The following is a 17303-nucleotide window of genomic DNA, read 5'->3' as shown; positions in this document are numbered from 1 at the left end:
ATTCATATTCATAAAGAAGTTGTTCAACCCATTTTTCAGTTGTACTAATTCACCCTGCACAGCTTATGCATATTCATGAGCAAGTTTGTTCAACTCTTCATCAGTAGTATACACATTCACACTGCACAGCTCATGCATATTCATGAGCACACTCTGCGCAAGGTTAAGTCAGTAGTAGTCGTTGACAATACAGGATATCCTGGCATTCATGCGGTCAATTAGGAACCTGACAGCTGGCCTAACGAGGGAGCCCTATCTTTATGTCACAGGTACCAGCCGGGCCTTATCTCTCGCATTCCCATACTTCCGAGAGAGTGCATGTTAAAGACCTCCCTTATTTTTATTTCCCCCTGTCGTGTTGTCAAACTCCCAGCCCCGCACTCTTCCCTCCTCTCTCCCTCTATCGCTCACGATCCACCATAAATCCCCCCTCTCTTCCACCCCTATTACTCCAACTGGGATCACAACAGGTCCATAAGAGATTATCTGTCAGATTAATAGAATGAATGAATGTTTGGAATGGTTGTCGGGGCATGAGAAAGCACGATTTTAACTTTTCTCCCAGATGAGCCCAGTTAATCCGCCTTGTACATTACGACAAGGCATGCCCTGGGAAGTGCATTCAGCGCGATGTACGAGATTAAGCTCGACGTTCCTCGAGTGACACGTCCCCCTTTTTATCTACAACAAACTTTTTCTTTGCCTGTCTTTATCCAAGATCAAGTTTTGATCCGTTTTGAAAAGCAGACTGGCTCAAGTTTACAGATGAAAAGACAGCGGACGTAACTTGGGTTAAAGGTCTTTAAAAGGCCAAATAGATTCATTCCAACTTCAGAAAAACTTACAAAAATAACTACATACATGAATTCTGTTAAGATTATCTGATGTCTAAATGTGTCTTGCAGATAAAAAAAGTTTACACTGGTCATAATTGCAAATTTATTATCATTATATCAAAGAATGATGGTACATGTAATTTCTGCCTCAAAACTAATTTTTCTCCTTTGCAACTACATTAAAAGTCAGAGATTTAAATTTGATCTTTACAAAAAGTCCATGCCTTTTTTAAAAATCTTATACTTTCTCCTTTTCTTAAGTGGTATTAGGCAAAGGATATGGTTCTTTGCAGATGGGGAAAACTTCAAAGACTTCTGGGGAGTGTTTCATGATTTTCACTGACAAATTTGCTCTGAGCCAATCGGATGCAAGGATTTCAGTAGCTTTTAACAATTTTTTTCATGAAACCCTTCCCAGGATGTGAGAATTTAGATGCAATTACCACCAGCGTTCATGGATAAGTTGGACCATGCAGCAGTAATTTTAGCATTTTCGAAATGGTCGCTTGATATTAATTCATATCTCATCCATCAATGTTCTTGGACTCTTCACACTAAGAATGTTTTGCACCCTAAATGAAACACTGGTACCAACCTTTTGGGGTGTAATCTTGCACCCTAGGTGGAAAAAAGGGTGTAAAAATGCACCTCTTAGTATTTTTATTTGCACCGAGAAATGCTTGTTTGCACCTTAAGAGATACAACTTCACAACATCTTAAGGGGCATGATTCTTGACATTTAAAAAAGTTTAAATTTGAACCTCTATTGAAATTATGATTCATTTCTGCACCCTATAAGGTGCTTAATAATATACCTCAGGTAGAAAAATGAGCATAATTGCGCCCATTAGCACCCCTTGGGTTCTGCTATTGTACCCATCCCTAGGGTTCAAATTTGAACCCCTATTTCTTAGTGTGTATCAAAAAGACAGAGAGATGGAGAGAGAGAGAGAGAAGGTGGGAAAGAGGGAGAAAGCGAAAGAGCAAGAGAAATATAGAAAATTTCGTGAATTTGGTAAATTTGAACAAATGTATATATGGTAAACACATAGGCCCATATTCTGAAGTCAGGCTTAACTTAGACCATGGTCTAACTCTGTGCTAAAATTATGGGAAGCCAAAAGTGTCACATTTTTTATTAAGTTGTATGTTTCTAATCTTTCTTATGTTTACTGTGCTCTTTCCTGATTCATCAATGGTGAAGACAATCATCTATTTATACTTCCTAGACAATTATGAATGATTTGAGATCCAAACGAGCTGAATTATGGTATCTCTACTGTTAGTGATTTATGGAACAATTGGCTATCCAAACTTAAACCACAACTTTAAACCGGAGTTTAAGTTAAACCCGACTTCAGAATACGGGCCATAATGTGTATGTACATGATATGACTATCATTTATATATATATTGCAAGTGTCATACAGTCACTTAATAGCATGCCTCCAGAAACTATTTCTGGTTTCTGTCTTAAATCTTGAATTCTGATGGAAAAAAACCACTTGTTTATAACTGACATTAAAAAATAACTCAATGTTACTAAATTAAACATGGCAATGATCTAATAAACCATTTTAAAATGTCCCTTCATTGCATTTTTATCAATACAGGCCAATAATGGCAATGTCGCTTATCAAACATTTCATGAAATCTTAAAAGTCTAACCATTTAATATGTTCAATATTAAAATGAAATCCATCTTGTACGAAATGAAGGAGACAAAATCAAATGATAGCATCAGCCGTGAACTGTTCAATTTAAAAAAGTCATCATTTTATTAGCCCGATGCCACGAACTGATAAAAACTCTCTCTAAAAACAAATTCCATTTTCTTGCATCTATTTGTGTCTATGTCACAGTGTTGTTTAATAGAATGATAAAAATGGCCTTGAACTTTTGAATATGATGAACCGTAATGAGCGGTGACACTATATCTGTTTAAATGAAAGGGTTGAATAAGAGCAATGTGGAAGTTATTCATTTAATCATGTTTATTCGCAAACAAATTCATCTGACTGACGGTTACTGATAAGGGAAGGGGGAGAGAGTGGGACAAAGATGAAAGGAAATGTGAAAAGAGGAAATAGAAGGGGAAGGGGGGATACAAAGATGGGGAGGGAGAGAGAGAGAGAGAGAGAAGAGGAGAATATAAAGAGAGGAAGGAAGGAGAAGAGATGAAATGATAGAGAAAGACGGAAAGAAGGTGAAATAGGTGAGAAACTTTGGAAATAAGCAATGAGATAAGAAGGAAATTCATACAATTTTGGCCAAACTTTGAAAGAATAGACAAGAGAAAGGGTTGAAAGTAATATCAGACACAAGAAAATTTCCAACTTGGCCAAGGAGATCTTCTATTGGATTAAGTGTAGACAAAGTTATGTGAACCCCTAAAGCCCCCCCTCCCCTCCGCAAAAATACCAAAACAAAACAAAAACTGTTGCTAATGTCCAAACTGGTTTATACACAGCATCCACTAAATCTCTATCATCCTAAACCTATACCTGGAATGCTAAATAATCACCCCCTGTCCAAATGCACAGGTGGAAGTGATTGGTTTGTAGCTGTACGCGTTTGAACCCTACGATATCCTCCCGTTCTGACATTTAGAACCGGCTGGTTTGACGTGGTTCAGAAAACCCCATCATCGAATACCACTGGACTAGAACTCCTAACAAAAACACGATATTTCTCCTCCTCCTCCTCGGCCTCCCCTTTTATCACCCTATCAACTGTCATCTTTCATTATTATTCGTCTATATGCAAGCTAGTAGCTTTCAGAGGGTTTGTGATCCAAGCTGTTGTTCAAAAGAATCCGGAGTATATCAGCGTTATAATTGATCTTGTGACTGTGACAAATTCAAAGGTTGTTTTGAAAAATGATTATACATCTAATTATTGACTCAGTTATCAAATTTGAACGGTCTGCTGTGCAAACCATTCGCTCATGTAAAAGAGTCTGAATGCGCAGCCTATAATGACTTGTGTACTGAAGGTCCTTGAAACAGCAAGTTTTATATGAGCTAGTCTTGTGTGAAGACCACTTGTTGATTAGTTTCAATCAGGGTCTGTGTCCGCAGACTAGTGAAGACTGGCTTGCCTGTAATATTAGAGCAAAGGCTGAGATTCTCTAGTTTGCTGCGCAAACCATTCACTCAAGGAAAATGGTCTGAATATGCAGCCTACAGTCCCTACCAATGACTTGTGTACACAAGGTCCCTCTCCTGAAATTGCAAATTTTGTATATGTGCTAGTCTTGTGTTAAGACCCACTGGCTGAACAAAGTTTCAATCAGGGTCTGAGTATGCAGACTAGAGAGTCTCGGCCTGAGAATACCGAGGAGAGTTTTCTTTGTTTTGAGCCTCAGCCATTGTCTGTACCACAATACCCACAAGACAATGGCTCATAATGACATTCATTAAGTGCAGCAAGGGAGCCAAAGAATTGGGGGTCGGATAGACAATCATGCATATTCAATGTATATTGATGACATACACGTAGTCCGGCACATAGGCAATTCAGAGTTAGATGTACTTCCTACATGTACAACAGAAAGAAATTGCAAGTTCATGTTTGATTTTATGCTATTTTACATTTTGAATGGAATATCTCCTAAATGTTAAACTAAAACAGAGACATCTGTGTGATATCACAACTTTGACTGAAAAGCAGATACAAGACAAGTATGGCTGGACTTTGAGGCAGGTAAGGCGGGTTATACAAAAATGTAATAACATGAAATTGATGCAATCAAGTTGTTAATGATTTTGTTTTAGAAGAAGAATACTCAAAATAGAACACCAAATATGAGAGACATAAAGAAGAAAGAATGGAGGTGGATGAAGAAGTTTACATAACTAAAGCAACCTTTAATGACCATCAAACCGCACACAACGCGTAGAACTCGCTCTAACAAACGAGAGGAAATTAAAGCGTTCCTTTAACATTTGGAGGTAATGAACAAGGGCAGAGCTTTATCAGCAGTCGTAAGCAGAAGCTACAGGCTCCTTTCCCCTACACCTCTGGGTGACGACACGTCAGGCAAGGCCTTGGGCTGCCAGATCTCAGCAGACCCAACACAATGCATAGCCACTCTTTGCTTTGTGCAGTATAGGGTTCACGCCAGAGGTTCTCATCGAGTCTTACAACTATTCTGAATCTGCCATTATTATAACAGGGAATAATTTTTTTCTGGTATCACATCGCAATTTGCTCCACACCTTTTGAGGACTGCTTCACAGAACTGCGTAGAACTTTAATAGTTGAAAGCTTTTCTCTTCAGATCCCATTTCACAAAACAAAAGTCACACTTGGTGATCGTGCATTCGCACTTGCTGCCCCCAAACTATGGAATAGCCTGCCAATTGATATAAGAAGCTCTCCATCCTTGGCTCTCTTCAAATCAAAATTAAAAACATATCTCTTTAGTTAAGAAAATATGCTGTGTAGACATAAGTAAAAAGAGCTCTGAACAAGCGCAGCTGAATATATCCATATAAAAGCTGCGCTATATAAATTAATGCTTATTATTATTATTATTATTAACCAGAAATGCTTTTCAAATTTGAAAAAAGTAAAATCATTCCCTTTGTAACTAACATGGGAACCTTGATTGTGATTGGCTGCTGAGCCGTGTTACCATGGTAGTTGCCAAAAAGGAAAAAAAAAGTTACAATAGTTTTAATTCTTTATGAAAAGGGTCCCTGACTGGCACATGTACCGCTAATTGACAACCCCTGGTCTATGCCTGGAGGTAGACTAACCCGAGAGGAGGAATTCACGCTCGCCTAGCCAGATGATCAGGGACGAGCGTGAAAGAAGCTCAACTAGATCATGGGGGAGGAAATTGGGCAGGAACTTGTTGCGGTGCTATCAGAGAAAGGCAGGGAATCGTGGGAAGGCAAGCGGTACGGGGGCTGGGATTTCACGAGCTGGTCCGGCTGGCGCCATTCCTCTGCACCCCATATTTCCGCGGGTGGTTGGGATTCTCTTAATCTGAAATAGAATTTCCTAGATCCTGTGATCTCTTTCTATCTCTCTCTTTCTCTTTCTATCTCTCTCTTTCTCTTTCATTGTCTTCTCCCCTCTTTCTCAGGTCTACCCTTATCTTTCCGTCTTCTATCTTTCTCTATCACTTTCTGTCTCTTCTACACCTGTCTTGCTGTCCCATGAAAACGATGTCCAATATTTGTTCTTCCTTTTTTTATTTGATTAAAGAAAGATTTTTTTAAACTTTGGTGTAGAATAAATCTGTAACCATATCCTCCTCCTATAATACATCGTTTCTCTTTTTATCTCTCTCTATAACTTTTTAATTTCTTCCTTTTTATCCATTTACCTATCTATCTATCTATCTATCTATCTATCTATCTATCTGTCTGTATGTCTTTCCAACAATCTATCTTCCAACCTATCTATCTATCTACCTGTATCTATACATCCATTCTTCAATCAATCTTTCTATCTATCAGTCTATTTGTCTATCTGTCTATCTCTATCTGCGTCAATTTATTCACATCTCTCTCTCCCTCTCTATTCCTCTTTAATATTTTTCCATTCCATTTAATAATTTTACTAGTTTTCCATTTGATCTATTTTGGACGAGGGCTTTAAGACTTATATCAAGAAACATATCTGATTATATATCTCTCTCCAATTTTCTCCCTTTCTTGCTCTGCCCGTCTCTCTCTCTTCTCTTACTTTCTCTCTCCATCTCTCTGTCTCTCTCTATCTGTTGCGCAATCTACTCCCAAACACCTCCACTACATGTTCGTCTGCTCTGCATTTCAATCACCATTTGATACAATATACAATGACTTCCAATGACAGACATGATTAAGCAACATTTGATCAAACTCATTCGCATTTCATAATAGCATTTCCTTATCAACCAAAATCAGAAATGTGGTCGCATTATGTGGAATAAACCCCAATTTCATCAAAATAATTTCATCAAGAATAATTCAACAAGTTTTCTACAGGTTTTCTATGTAGTTTATCATGGATATTCAACTCCAATGAAAAACCAGGGTTTTTTTATATCATAATTCAGATCTTCCCCTCAATCTATAGATTTCTAACTCTAATGATAAACTTGAGGGGGGGGGGGTTATTTATTTAATTTTTTGCCTAAAAATAAGTAGTTTCAGAGGAAAGTGGGAGTACCTGACTTGTAAGTAACTAACCTACCGCAGGAACAATGGCTTAATATCCTCTCCAAAGGACATTATAATGATTAATTAATGATTTACCAAAGGAAACAATCAAGTACTTTTTTTTAACCCAGAAGCTAGTTGTAAATAAAAGTTTCATTTTTGTTTGATGGTAAAATTGCCTCTATAAATCCCTTTGACATGGCTAATAATAAAACTAATAAAGGGGTTTATATTGCGCCATCTATTGAAAAAAAAATATATTCCTAAGCACGCTAATACAATGCATATCACTACCTCCTTATAATTATATTTGCTCATATTGCGCTTATCACTTACTTAATGAAAAACCTCCAAACACTCTATAAAAATAAGCATAATTACCCGAGCAAACTAACAAATAAAAATAATTGAATTGATGAACATAAACATTTTATGAATAATTTGATTAATAACTCAATCAGCACAGAAATAGTTAATGCATATTAAGAATCAAGATCATTTAATAAGAATAATTTTTCAAAATGCAACCTGTTTCCATTTATAAAATGAAGTCATTTCAAAATTACATATTTTCCATTTCTTTCACTTGCATCAATTGCTTACTTATAACAACCTTTTGTACCCTGATGAAAGTTCTTTATAATTTCTTTGTCATTAATTTTTTATACCATAACCAAACATAGCTAGGCAAGTTTAGATTTTTCTCCGATGACATTTAACAGGAAATAACATGCTCAAATGGAGAGTAATTACAATCGTCATGAAAGATCTTTTGTGATTTAAAAAAGGAGGCTAGAACATGATGGAGAGGCTGAGTACAAGCACACACACAGCTGATGTATGCATTCTGTCAACACCGACTGCAAATTATACACCTAACCTATCTTTTGGGCATATCCGTTATAATCTCATGAACTACATAACTCAATAACTTGATTCTGGAAACAGAAGCCCGCGATAAGCATGCTTTCATGTGACTGGAATTACACAAAGACAAATAAAGGGGAACGAGAGAAGCTCTTAAACACAAGAAAGGAAGTTCAATTATTATTTTCTATGAAGTTCTGTTACCTCAAAGGTCGTCTAGACGGGTGCCCCCTCACCTAAATCTCATACCCCCCTATTATCACAGATTCCCAGCATTCCACGATTATTGCGTAAAGTAGACGAGATCCGCCCACCCGTTTAAGGCGGAGGAACTGAGCAAAGCTGCGAGTGAGAATAATGTTTCAAAGGGGTTAAGCTTGTTGATACGATCAATCCACAATGTAAACCTTCATCTGTTTCCTTCGTCTCACGACTCCCCCTACTCAAAGCTTTGTTAAGAAAGCTTAATGATAGTCTACGTCAAAAAGACATTCTTTTCTTCATATCTATTAATTATCATTTTTTTAAGCAACATATGTATGAATACATAATAATACTTCACATGTATATAGCACTATTACATTCTGTTTTTAAGCACTTTACATTGCAATTATTGCTACCCCGGTCATCGGATCCTGGCATGCCCGCACAATGTGTATTTATGTATGCACTTTCTCCACTCCCTGGGGAGCATTCCAACAAGAGTTCTAAGACTCAATTGCTAGGCATACTCAATAGGCTTTCACATCCTACTTGGTACCCATTTCTCACTCCCTGGGGAGCATTCCAACAAGAGTTCTAAGACTCACTTGCTAGGCATACTACATAGGCTTTCACATCCTACTTGGTACCCATTTCTCACTCCCTGGGGAGCATTCCAACAAGAGTTCTAAGACTCACTTGCTAGGCATACTCAATAGGCTTTCACATCCTACTTGGTACCCATTTCTCACTCCCTGGGGAGCATTCCAACAAGAGTTCTAAGACTCACTTGCTAGGCATACTCAATAGGCTTTCACATCCTATTTGGTACCCATTTCTCACTCCCTGGGGAGCATTCCAACAAGAGTTCTAAGACTCACTTGCTAGGCATACTCAATAGGCTTTCACATCCTACTTGGTACCCATTTCTCACTCCCTGGGGAGCATTCCAACAAGAGTTCTAAGACTCACTTGCTAGGCATACTCAATAGGCTTTCACATCCTACTTGGTACCCATTTCACACCCGGATGGAGAGTGGCAGAGTGTGGAATACGCCTTGCCAAAGGATGCTAGGCTGCGGACGCTACGCCGAAGTGGGATTTGCACGCACGACCTTCTGATTACAAGGCGAGAATCCAAACCACTATGCCACAACACTTCTATTTTGAGGAATGAGGAGTGTTTTAGCATATAAACATTTTCACAATTTTGTTATTTTCCAACATATCACAAATTTGTCGTATGCTTTCGATGTGCACCTTTCACCATAGAGAAAAGTGGAAAATATTGCCAAAAATATTATCAACTGTTTTTCTGAAAAAATAGGGATATATATAGAATGTTATTTGCCTACTGCACTTTAATCTCCCCCCCCCCCTCTACTTTCTATCTGCAATTTACATCTGAACTGGACATACTTTACACACCATAGATGTATCCATTTATCTTTTATAAGTTCTTTCAATTGTTTCCTCGTTTCAATTATATAATTACATCAGCCAAATTATCAACAAAAAAAGGTTCCAAACAAATACCCTTTTTACACAGGATTTTCTTAACCCCGGACTATCGCTAACCCCGTACTATCCTTAACCCCGTACTATTTTTTTTCCTTTTTACACATGCCAAATTGTTATTGCTAACCCCGGATAAGGAATGCTAGCTTTTCACACACGAAACTCGCTAACCCCGGACTAGTGGTTTTTGTCGATCATTCGTAGTACAAGTACTTCACTCGTACCATTTTACACACGCTACAATTTCCTTAACCCCGTACTATAGGTGGGGCCAAATTGCCATTTAGCCCCACCTATAGTACGGGGTTAAGCTTAGCCCACTTTCGTTTTACACTAGCGATCTTAACCCCGTACTATCGCTCTTAGCACCGCAATTGCTCGGATAACCCTGCTTTTTTGCAGGGCCAAATAATCCCGTACTAAAGGTGGGGTTAGCCCACTTTGCAAAAATGCTGTGTAAAAAGAAAGTGGGCTAAGCTTAACCCCGTACTATAGGTGGGGCTAAATGGCAATTTAGCCCCACCTATAGTACGGGGTTAAGGAAATTTTAGCGTGTGTAAAAAGGGTAATAAAGCACTATTAACCCTTTTCCCCTCTCTCTCTCTCTCTCTCACAGATGTTAATCTGTATGTCAGAGACAACACCTATAAAAAAGTCATAATTCTATTTGCACTGTGACGGGGCATTTGGTTGGACGAGATAAGAGATTGCTGAAATAATACAGACTACATAATACACCCAGGGCAATGTGTGTTCATGCAGTATTCTCACTCCAAACCAACCCTTTTTATCCTACTCCATTTTTTTTCTTCAAAAGACCTGATAAAAGCCAGTCAAATGAGATTGATTTTGACATAAAAATTGACTTTGAAATCAATCAAGTATGTGAATAAGGACGACCCAAATCTATCGCTTCGTCGAATTTGGTTAAACCCGAGATATTGTAGCTTCTAAATGAGCCAATCTTGTGTGATATTTATGAAAGACATCATCCTGATTTTCTTCATTTTCTAGAAATAAACCAATCAAGGACTTATATCCATATACTATGAGGGAGTACATGTAGGTATCAACGACCTTCAAAATACAATTAATATTAAAATCAATATCAAGATCAATTTTGATGTTGAAGAAATACCTCAAGATTAAAGATAAATACCAGTTGTGGTAACAATCTCAAAATGAGTTCGAACAGAATCCAATGAAATAACCAACAGAGTGTCTATGTACAAATAGCTCTTGAAGAAAATGCATAATTTGCTGAGAAATTAGCAAAATAAGCACTGAATTCCATCAAAAGTCGGGTATTTTTTAAAGCAATATTAATACACTGTCCCACATATGCTTTTCTGTGTCAGTGATCACCAGAATTATCAATTTTTAGCTAAGATTTCATGATTTTACAAAGATAAGTTTACATTAATATACAAGATCTAGATGTATGATAATATTTTGACAATTAACCTTGAGTTTTAAGACTTTCTCATGAAATATTATTGTTTGCTACAACTACTGTCTTTTATGTTTAAGCTAAAAACAATTCCATCTTCAATCCGCATATTTCTAGTGTCACTGCATAAAGAATTTGGATACACCTTCAGCTCACTTTGCACTCTTTTAATACTTGCGCATAATTGATTCACAAGAGTACACTATATTCGTTTTCAGGCCTTACGAACTTGTTTCAACAATTGCAAGAGCGGAGATCGGATAAACAATTTTGATACGAGAATAGAATAATGGTGCTGACGCCATTTCCTTCTGTTACCATTTTCAATAAAAATGAAAGTCATATGTTTGCAACAAGAATATTTCTTTTGATATTCTTATTGTATAAATGATAATAAGCCTTTCATATCCTGGAGTATTTACTTCTTCTTTTGTCCATTTGTAAATGATGAAAAAAAACCTTCATAAGGTGGCTATTATCATGACTATAGAAAAACTGTGATTTGGTTTCAGTAAAAACAAATTTGATCTTTTGTTTTCACTTTCATTGTTTATTTCTAGAAATAAGCAATCATTGAAAGACTTTGGAAGCTTCCAGAAACAAGAGTCGAAGATATTTGAACTTTATAAAAAATAATGCAACTGCTTTTTCTTTTCTTTTCCTTTTTATTCCAAAGTACAGAAGGAACCTTTATTTCATAATAAGTACAAAAAAAATAACAAAGTAAATCATTTTAAATATCTATTTAACATGCATTTTTTTACATCAAGCCTATGAATGATTAGATCCTTATTTGATCAGCTGTTGCTCTTCAAATTGGCAACATTATAGTTTTCTTTCAATTATTCTTTTTCATTTTAGACTTTATAAATGAAACATAAAGCCAACTGAAAAAGGTCTATTAAAGAGGAATGATACAATTTACCAAATTGTGTAGGAAGACACTCCGTTGCAATGCAAATTTTAAGACTATTTTCTTTTAAATTTCCATTTTTTGTTTGACATCAGTTATTGGGCTAAAACATACAGTGGTGCTCAAAGAATGATGAACCCCACCAGAAAATGATCATATTTCAAGTACTCAAGTTGTACCATGTTTTAGATATTAAAGGAGAATGAAACTCTTGGAGCAAGTTAGCTTTTGTTAAAGCAGAAAAATCAAAGAATAAGATCAACAAAAGTTTGAGTAAAATAGGACTAGCAATAGAAGAGTTATGAGCATTTGAATGTCGAGATCACTAATGCTATGGAGATCCTCCTATTGGCAACGCAACCAAGATCTATGATATCACAGATGAACAACTCTCCCCTTTTGGACACTGAAAATATACCCCAAAACATCTCTTTTTGCTCATTCTAATCATATGACAAACGATTCATCAATGATATAATGTTGTGAAACCTCTGTACTTGTCCTCTCATAAAGGAATACCTCACCTTGTGATAGATTCTATAAAAGTGAGAATATAAGTGAAATAAGTACTAAAGCAGTGAGGGAGTTGTACGTGTGTGACATCACACATCTTGGTCGCATTGCCAATGGGAGGATCTACATGGCATTAGTGATCTCAATATTCAAATGCTCATAACTTTCTTATTATTCATTCAATCTTCCTCAAACTTTCAACAATATGTTTCATTGATTTTTCTCTTTGATATGGATTCAGCTGGTTTCAAGGGTTTCATTCTCCTTTAAATTGTGAGGTCAGGTGATAAACTATCATTCAATGCTGTTTGTTTCTCTGGGCTTGCCTAACATTGCAGAGTTGTTGTCAACATTCAACACTCAGCATGAAGGAGTGCATTTTGTGGCGGGGTTCACTAACTTCTGAGCACAACTGTAACATGTGGTCATTTTGTCAGAAAAAGGCTCCTTCATTACCCTCGTGAAATGTATTCAATTGGTTATTTCAGACCTCCCAAAAAAATCGTATTTTTAATGAAAAAATATAGAACAAGCTGCTATGATAGACGTTTCAGGTGAAAATGCTTTGAGGAAATGTTTTTGTGAAACCATGAATTAGAGTTTTTTGTACAAGCATCGCTGAATATCATTGTTCTGGAAAAAACACTAACGAATGCAGGTGGTATTTGTATTCAGCACAGTTATCATAAAAATGTACGAGCAAAAATAGTCTCAGGACACCATGGACAGGTCTCTTTGTTGTCATGTGCTGTGGAAGTGAACCATCTGCCATTTCAATTTTTTCCTTTAAGAACAAATGTGTTTATTGATGCATGATTTCGAAGAAAAAAAACATCATCATGCTCATAGATTGAATATTAAAGCATCTTTCTCCCTCTCTTCCTCTCTTTCATATAAAAATAAATACATATAATATAGGACTTTTAGTGTAGCCCACGTTTCCACCTTGTTAGGTGCTCAAGGCACTCCTATATTACCCGACTAAGCTAGTCTACCGATTCCGGTGCTCACAGCTTTTGGGGGAATTACTTCCTGCCGGTACACATTCACCTCACCTGGGTTGAGTGCAGCACAATGTGGGTAAATTTCTTGCTGAAGGAAAACACGCATACCCCACTGTCATGAGTGTAATAGGCATGGGTAAACTGAATGAAGTATATTTTTTCAGAATCTGTATGTGTCAGTGGGTTACACATTTTTTTTGTGTACGACTTATTCATCTGCACATGCTCAGAGGCATCTCTGAACTTGCTTATCGAGTATTGCTTTGTTTGGCAATCCTCTCAGAGTTAGGTCAGTGGGTTTTAGATTTCGGTACAAATGACCTTTATTCTGCACATGATCAGAATGTATCTCTGAATTGGCTCGAGTGCAGCTATGTTAGGCAATCCTCAAAGAGTTTGCGTCGGTGGGTTTTAGATTTCGGTACAAATGACCTTTATTCTGCACATGTTCAGATTGTACCTCCACACTGGCTTCTTGACTGCTGCTATGTCAGACATACCTTATTATAACAGAATGAAAAATGACTTACCCGAAGGTCTGGTGAGTTCCACGTGGGCGTGAGATGAAGCATTGTTGACAACTTCTGCTTCATGTGTGGCGTACTTCTGATAACTGGCTTTCGGCGATAACGACTGACTTCTCTTCAGGGGTTCCGTTATTGTGACCGGACGTGATCTCACGCAAACCTAGAGATGATTTTCCAAACGCAAGATTATCAACTTTGATTTACATCTCAACATGAAGGGTCAAAACATCGACAAAGAATCAAATGTGAGGAAGGAATGTCAACCTAACCAACAGAGCTACCAATTTTACCTCTTGAATTTGAAACAAAATATTATGAAAAAGATTCAAGATTTCATTTAAAATCCACAATTTGCTTGTTCTTGTATTGTTTTCTATTCTTTCTTTCAAAATATTGAAAGTCTGATTAAAAAGGGTTGGTTCTACCAGAGTCATGTAACAGTGAAACCAATGAAGCTGACCCCAACTAAAAAAGGTATGTAATTCAGATTAATTTCATAGCTTTTGTCTGAGACCTATTTCTTAACACTTTTTACAATGACTAATTTGCGATAACAGTTTAAAGCTTCTGAAATCATTCAACTTGATTGGTTAATGGTAAAGTTGTTGTTATAGAAATTGCACATTTGTCATTATAAAGAAGTCTTTATCAAACGAGACAATGTAGACAGTATCATTGGTGTGACTGCGAGAGATAAGCCTTCAAGACAAACCTGAGTTGGTGGAGGAGTAAGAGGTGACCCGACTGGAGAGCCATCAGACCTATTAGAATCCGATGATGATCCTTTCTGAGATAGATTGAGTGGTTGCTCCGGGGTCATCTCATGATAGGCGTGCATACCAGTAGGGCTCCCTCGTGGCATGGTCGGGAACCCAGTCGGAGGGAAGGAAGCATGTGGGATTGTCAGGAGGCCTTTGGGGCTACCTGTCAGCGGTGACACCGCCGGGATGTGTCCCGAGCCGATGGGCGACGTTGCAAGCTTTGCCTGACCCAGCGGTGTCGTCGGCGACGGAATCTGCTTCCCGTTGGCTTGCGAGGCGAGACCCAGCGAGGCGTTGTGGCCGTTGGGGCTCGTGACAAGAATAGGGGCAGGTGGTCTGACGTAGTCTGTAGGGTATACAGGGATGAGACGAACAAAGCCACCTCCAGCTGCAGAAGCTGCTGCTGAAGCGGCTGCAGCTGCTGCTGACGTCGATGAGGGTGCAGGAGAACCGGGCGGCTGCTGTTGCTGCTGCTGTAATGCCTAAGGGGAGAACAGAGAAATTGTTCAGCTCTTCTTAACGACCACAGAATCTAAGGAATATGATTATATGATTTTATTGTAAGAGTAATGCCAAATGCTGATACTAATGAAGGTGTGAGGGAAGCAGACTGTTGATGCCATGCATAAAGGAAAAAACAGAATTTGATCAGCTCTACAGAAAATACAGAATTTTACGATTTGGTGCATGAGAAACATTGTTTTTACTAGTTGAGCCGCCATGCACAAAACCTTCAACAACTACTAAATTATCTATGCAAGCAATGGTAACTGCCATCGTTACACTGGTCAAAAACCAAGATCTCTGTGGAGGATACACTGAACTGCAGAGTAACCATAATTAAATGTTTTTGTCCACCAGCAATAGACATCAAGGACTTCATCAAAACATGCAAAATTTTCTCTCTGTAGGAACATATTGGCTCAATATTCACCTATTATCAGATTATACCAACATAATCTGACAGACACATTACAAACTAGGGGCCCGGTGCTGAAAGAATTGCATCCATTTAAAGTTCAAGAGCAGGACCCAGGTATGCGCATTTGATTGGTTGACACCATGGTAGCATATGATCTGTTGAGTTGTGCTGGACTGCAACTCTTTCTGCAACAGGATATTATAAAGAAATACTATTCTTCGGGCTTACCTGCATGAGAATGTTTATTTTATGATGTTGTTCCATGAGTTGTTGCTGTTGTCGTTGTAACATATCTTGCTGCATCCGCTGAAGCTCCATCTGTCGCTGTTGCCTCTGGACCTGGCTTCGTTGAAGTGCCGCTGCTTCTGCTTGCTGCGCTAACAGCTGTTCCCTTAAAGTTCCCAACTGACCTACTAACTGTTCTAGCTTCTGGTCCTTTACTGCCAGAGTTTCTTCAAGGTCCTGTTCCCGCCGTGTCTTACAAAGGTCACTATCCTCAGTGTGGCCATTCTGCTTTGCTTCCTCCTGCAATCGCTCGTGCAGCTCGTCCCTCATCCCGTCTTCCCTGCCCTGTGCATCGTCACGTGACTCTGACTCACTCCCTGATCTCTGCAAGTTCTCGTCGAGGGCACTTTCACGACGCAGAGCTGCCCGTCCTATCATAATATGCTGCTTCAGCGTGATCATCTGCTCGGGCTTCCGTTCTGCAAGGTCTAAAACACCGACCCTTGGCGACCTATTCCGCTCCTCATCCTCCTTTCCGTCTCTCAGTCCATCTTCGGTGACCTTTAACCTTTGACCTTCCTCACAGTCCATAGCTTCGTCAAGAGGGTCGCAAGGTTCCTTCTTGATGGTTACAGGACTTGGTGAAGTCACTGCCGTAGTCTCTTGCATCTCAGATGCCATCTTTTTATTAATGTCCCTTTCACTTCTCAGTACTGTCCCTTGGTTTTCATCGACAACTCAGAACATCTGAAGAAGAAAAGAAGACACATGGATAATATTACTCATAACAAACATTCCACCTTAATACTGTGCTTAATACATCAGAACCACTGGCGGATCCAGGGGGGGGGGTGCAAAGCCGGCCCATGCCCCCACTGCTTTAAAGAGGCAAAATTAAAATTTGTAATGTAAAAATGCCATTAAAACTGTAGTGTGCCCCCCCCCCCCCCCTCTATTAAAAAGTTTTTTTGCTTGTCAAATTTTTTCATGGACGAAATGTGCTTATTCTTGGTTAAAAAAACTTTTTTTTTTGCTTCCTCAGGAAAATGTGCCCCCCCCCCTTTTGGAAAATCCTGGATTCGCCCCTGATCAGAAAGACATCTTCAGACTTCATAGATATAAATGTACAGTCAAACCTGTCTGTTAAAGTCACCAGAGAGAAACAGAAAAAGTGACCACTGGAAACAGATGGCCTGTATAGACAGGTTCTAAAACACACATTCCTATCCAATGGGAGACAGTTGTTGGTGCCCACTAAAGACAGGTGGCCGCCAAGACAGGCTTTACTGTAATACTACCCCGTCTTACAAAGAGTTGCGATTGAACCTATCAATTGCAACATTAACATCTTAAATTACATGTTTGTTCAAATTGTTTTCTAGATTATGATGTACATTCATAAATCCATTGT

The 17303-nt window shown here is 38.4% G+C and overlaps 1 protein-coding gene across 1 annotated transcript; it reads right to left on the bottom strand.

Annotated features, from left to right (window-relative positions):
- Positions 1-11697: 11697 nt before the first annotated feature.
- Positions 11698-16634, bottom strand: LOC129268416 (transcription factor Sox-6-like). The gene is made up of 3 exons (XM_064104518.1): positions 15896-16634; positions 14697-15227; positions 11698-14144 (listed from the first exon to the last, which is right to left on the bottom strand). The coding sequence occupies exons 1-3, from the start codon at positions 16571-16573 to the stop codon at positions 13962-13964; spliced, it is 1392 nt and encodes a 463-aa protein (XP_063960588.1). The 5' UTR covers positions 16574-16634; the 3' UTR covers positions 11698-13961.
- Between the last annotated feature and the right edge of the window lie 669 nt (positions 16635-17303).

The sequence above is a fragment of the Lytechinus pictus genome, chromosome 9 (assembly GCF_037042905.1).
Source record: "Lytechinus pictus isolate F3 Inbred chromosome 9, Lp3.0, whole genome shotgun sequence".
NCBI classification, from domain to species: Eukaryota; Metazoa; Echinodermata; class Echinoidea; order Temnopleuroida; family Toxopneustidae; genus Lytechinus; species Lytechinus pictus.
This window is presented reverse-complemented; position numbering and strand designations above follow the sequence as displayed.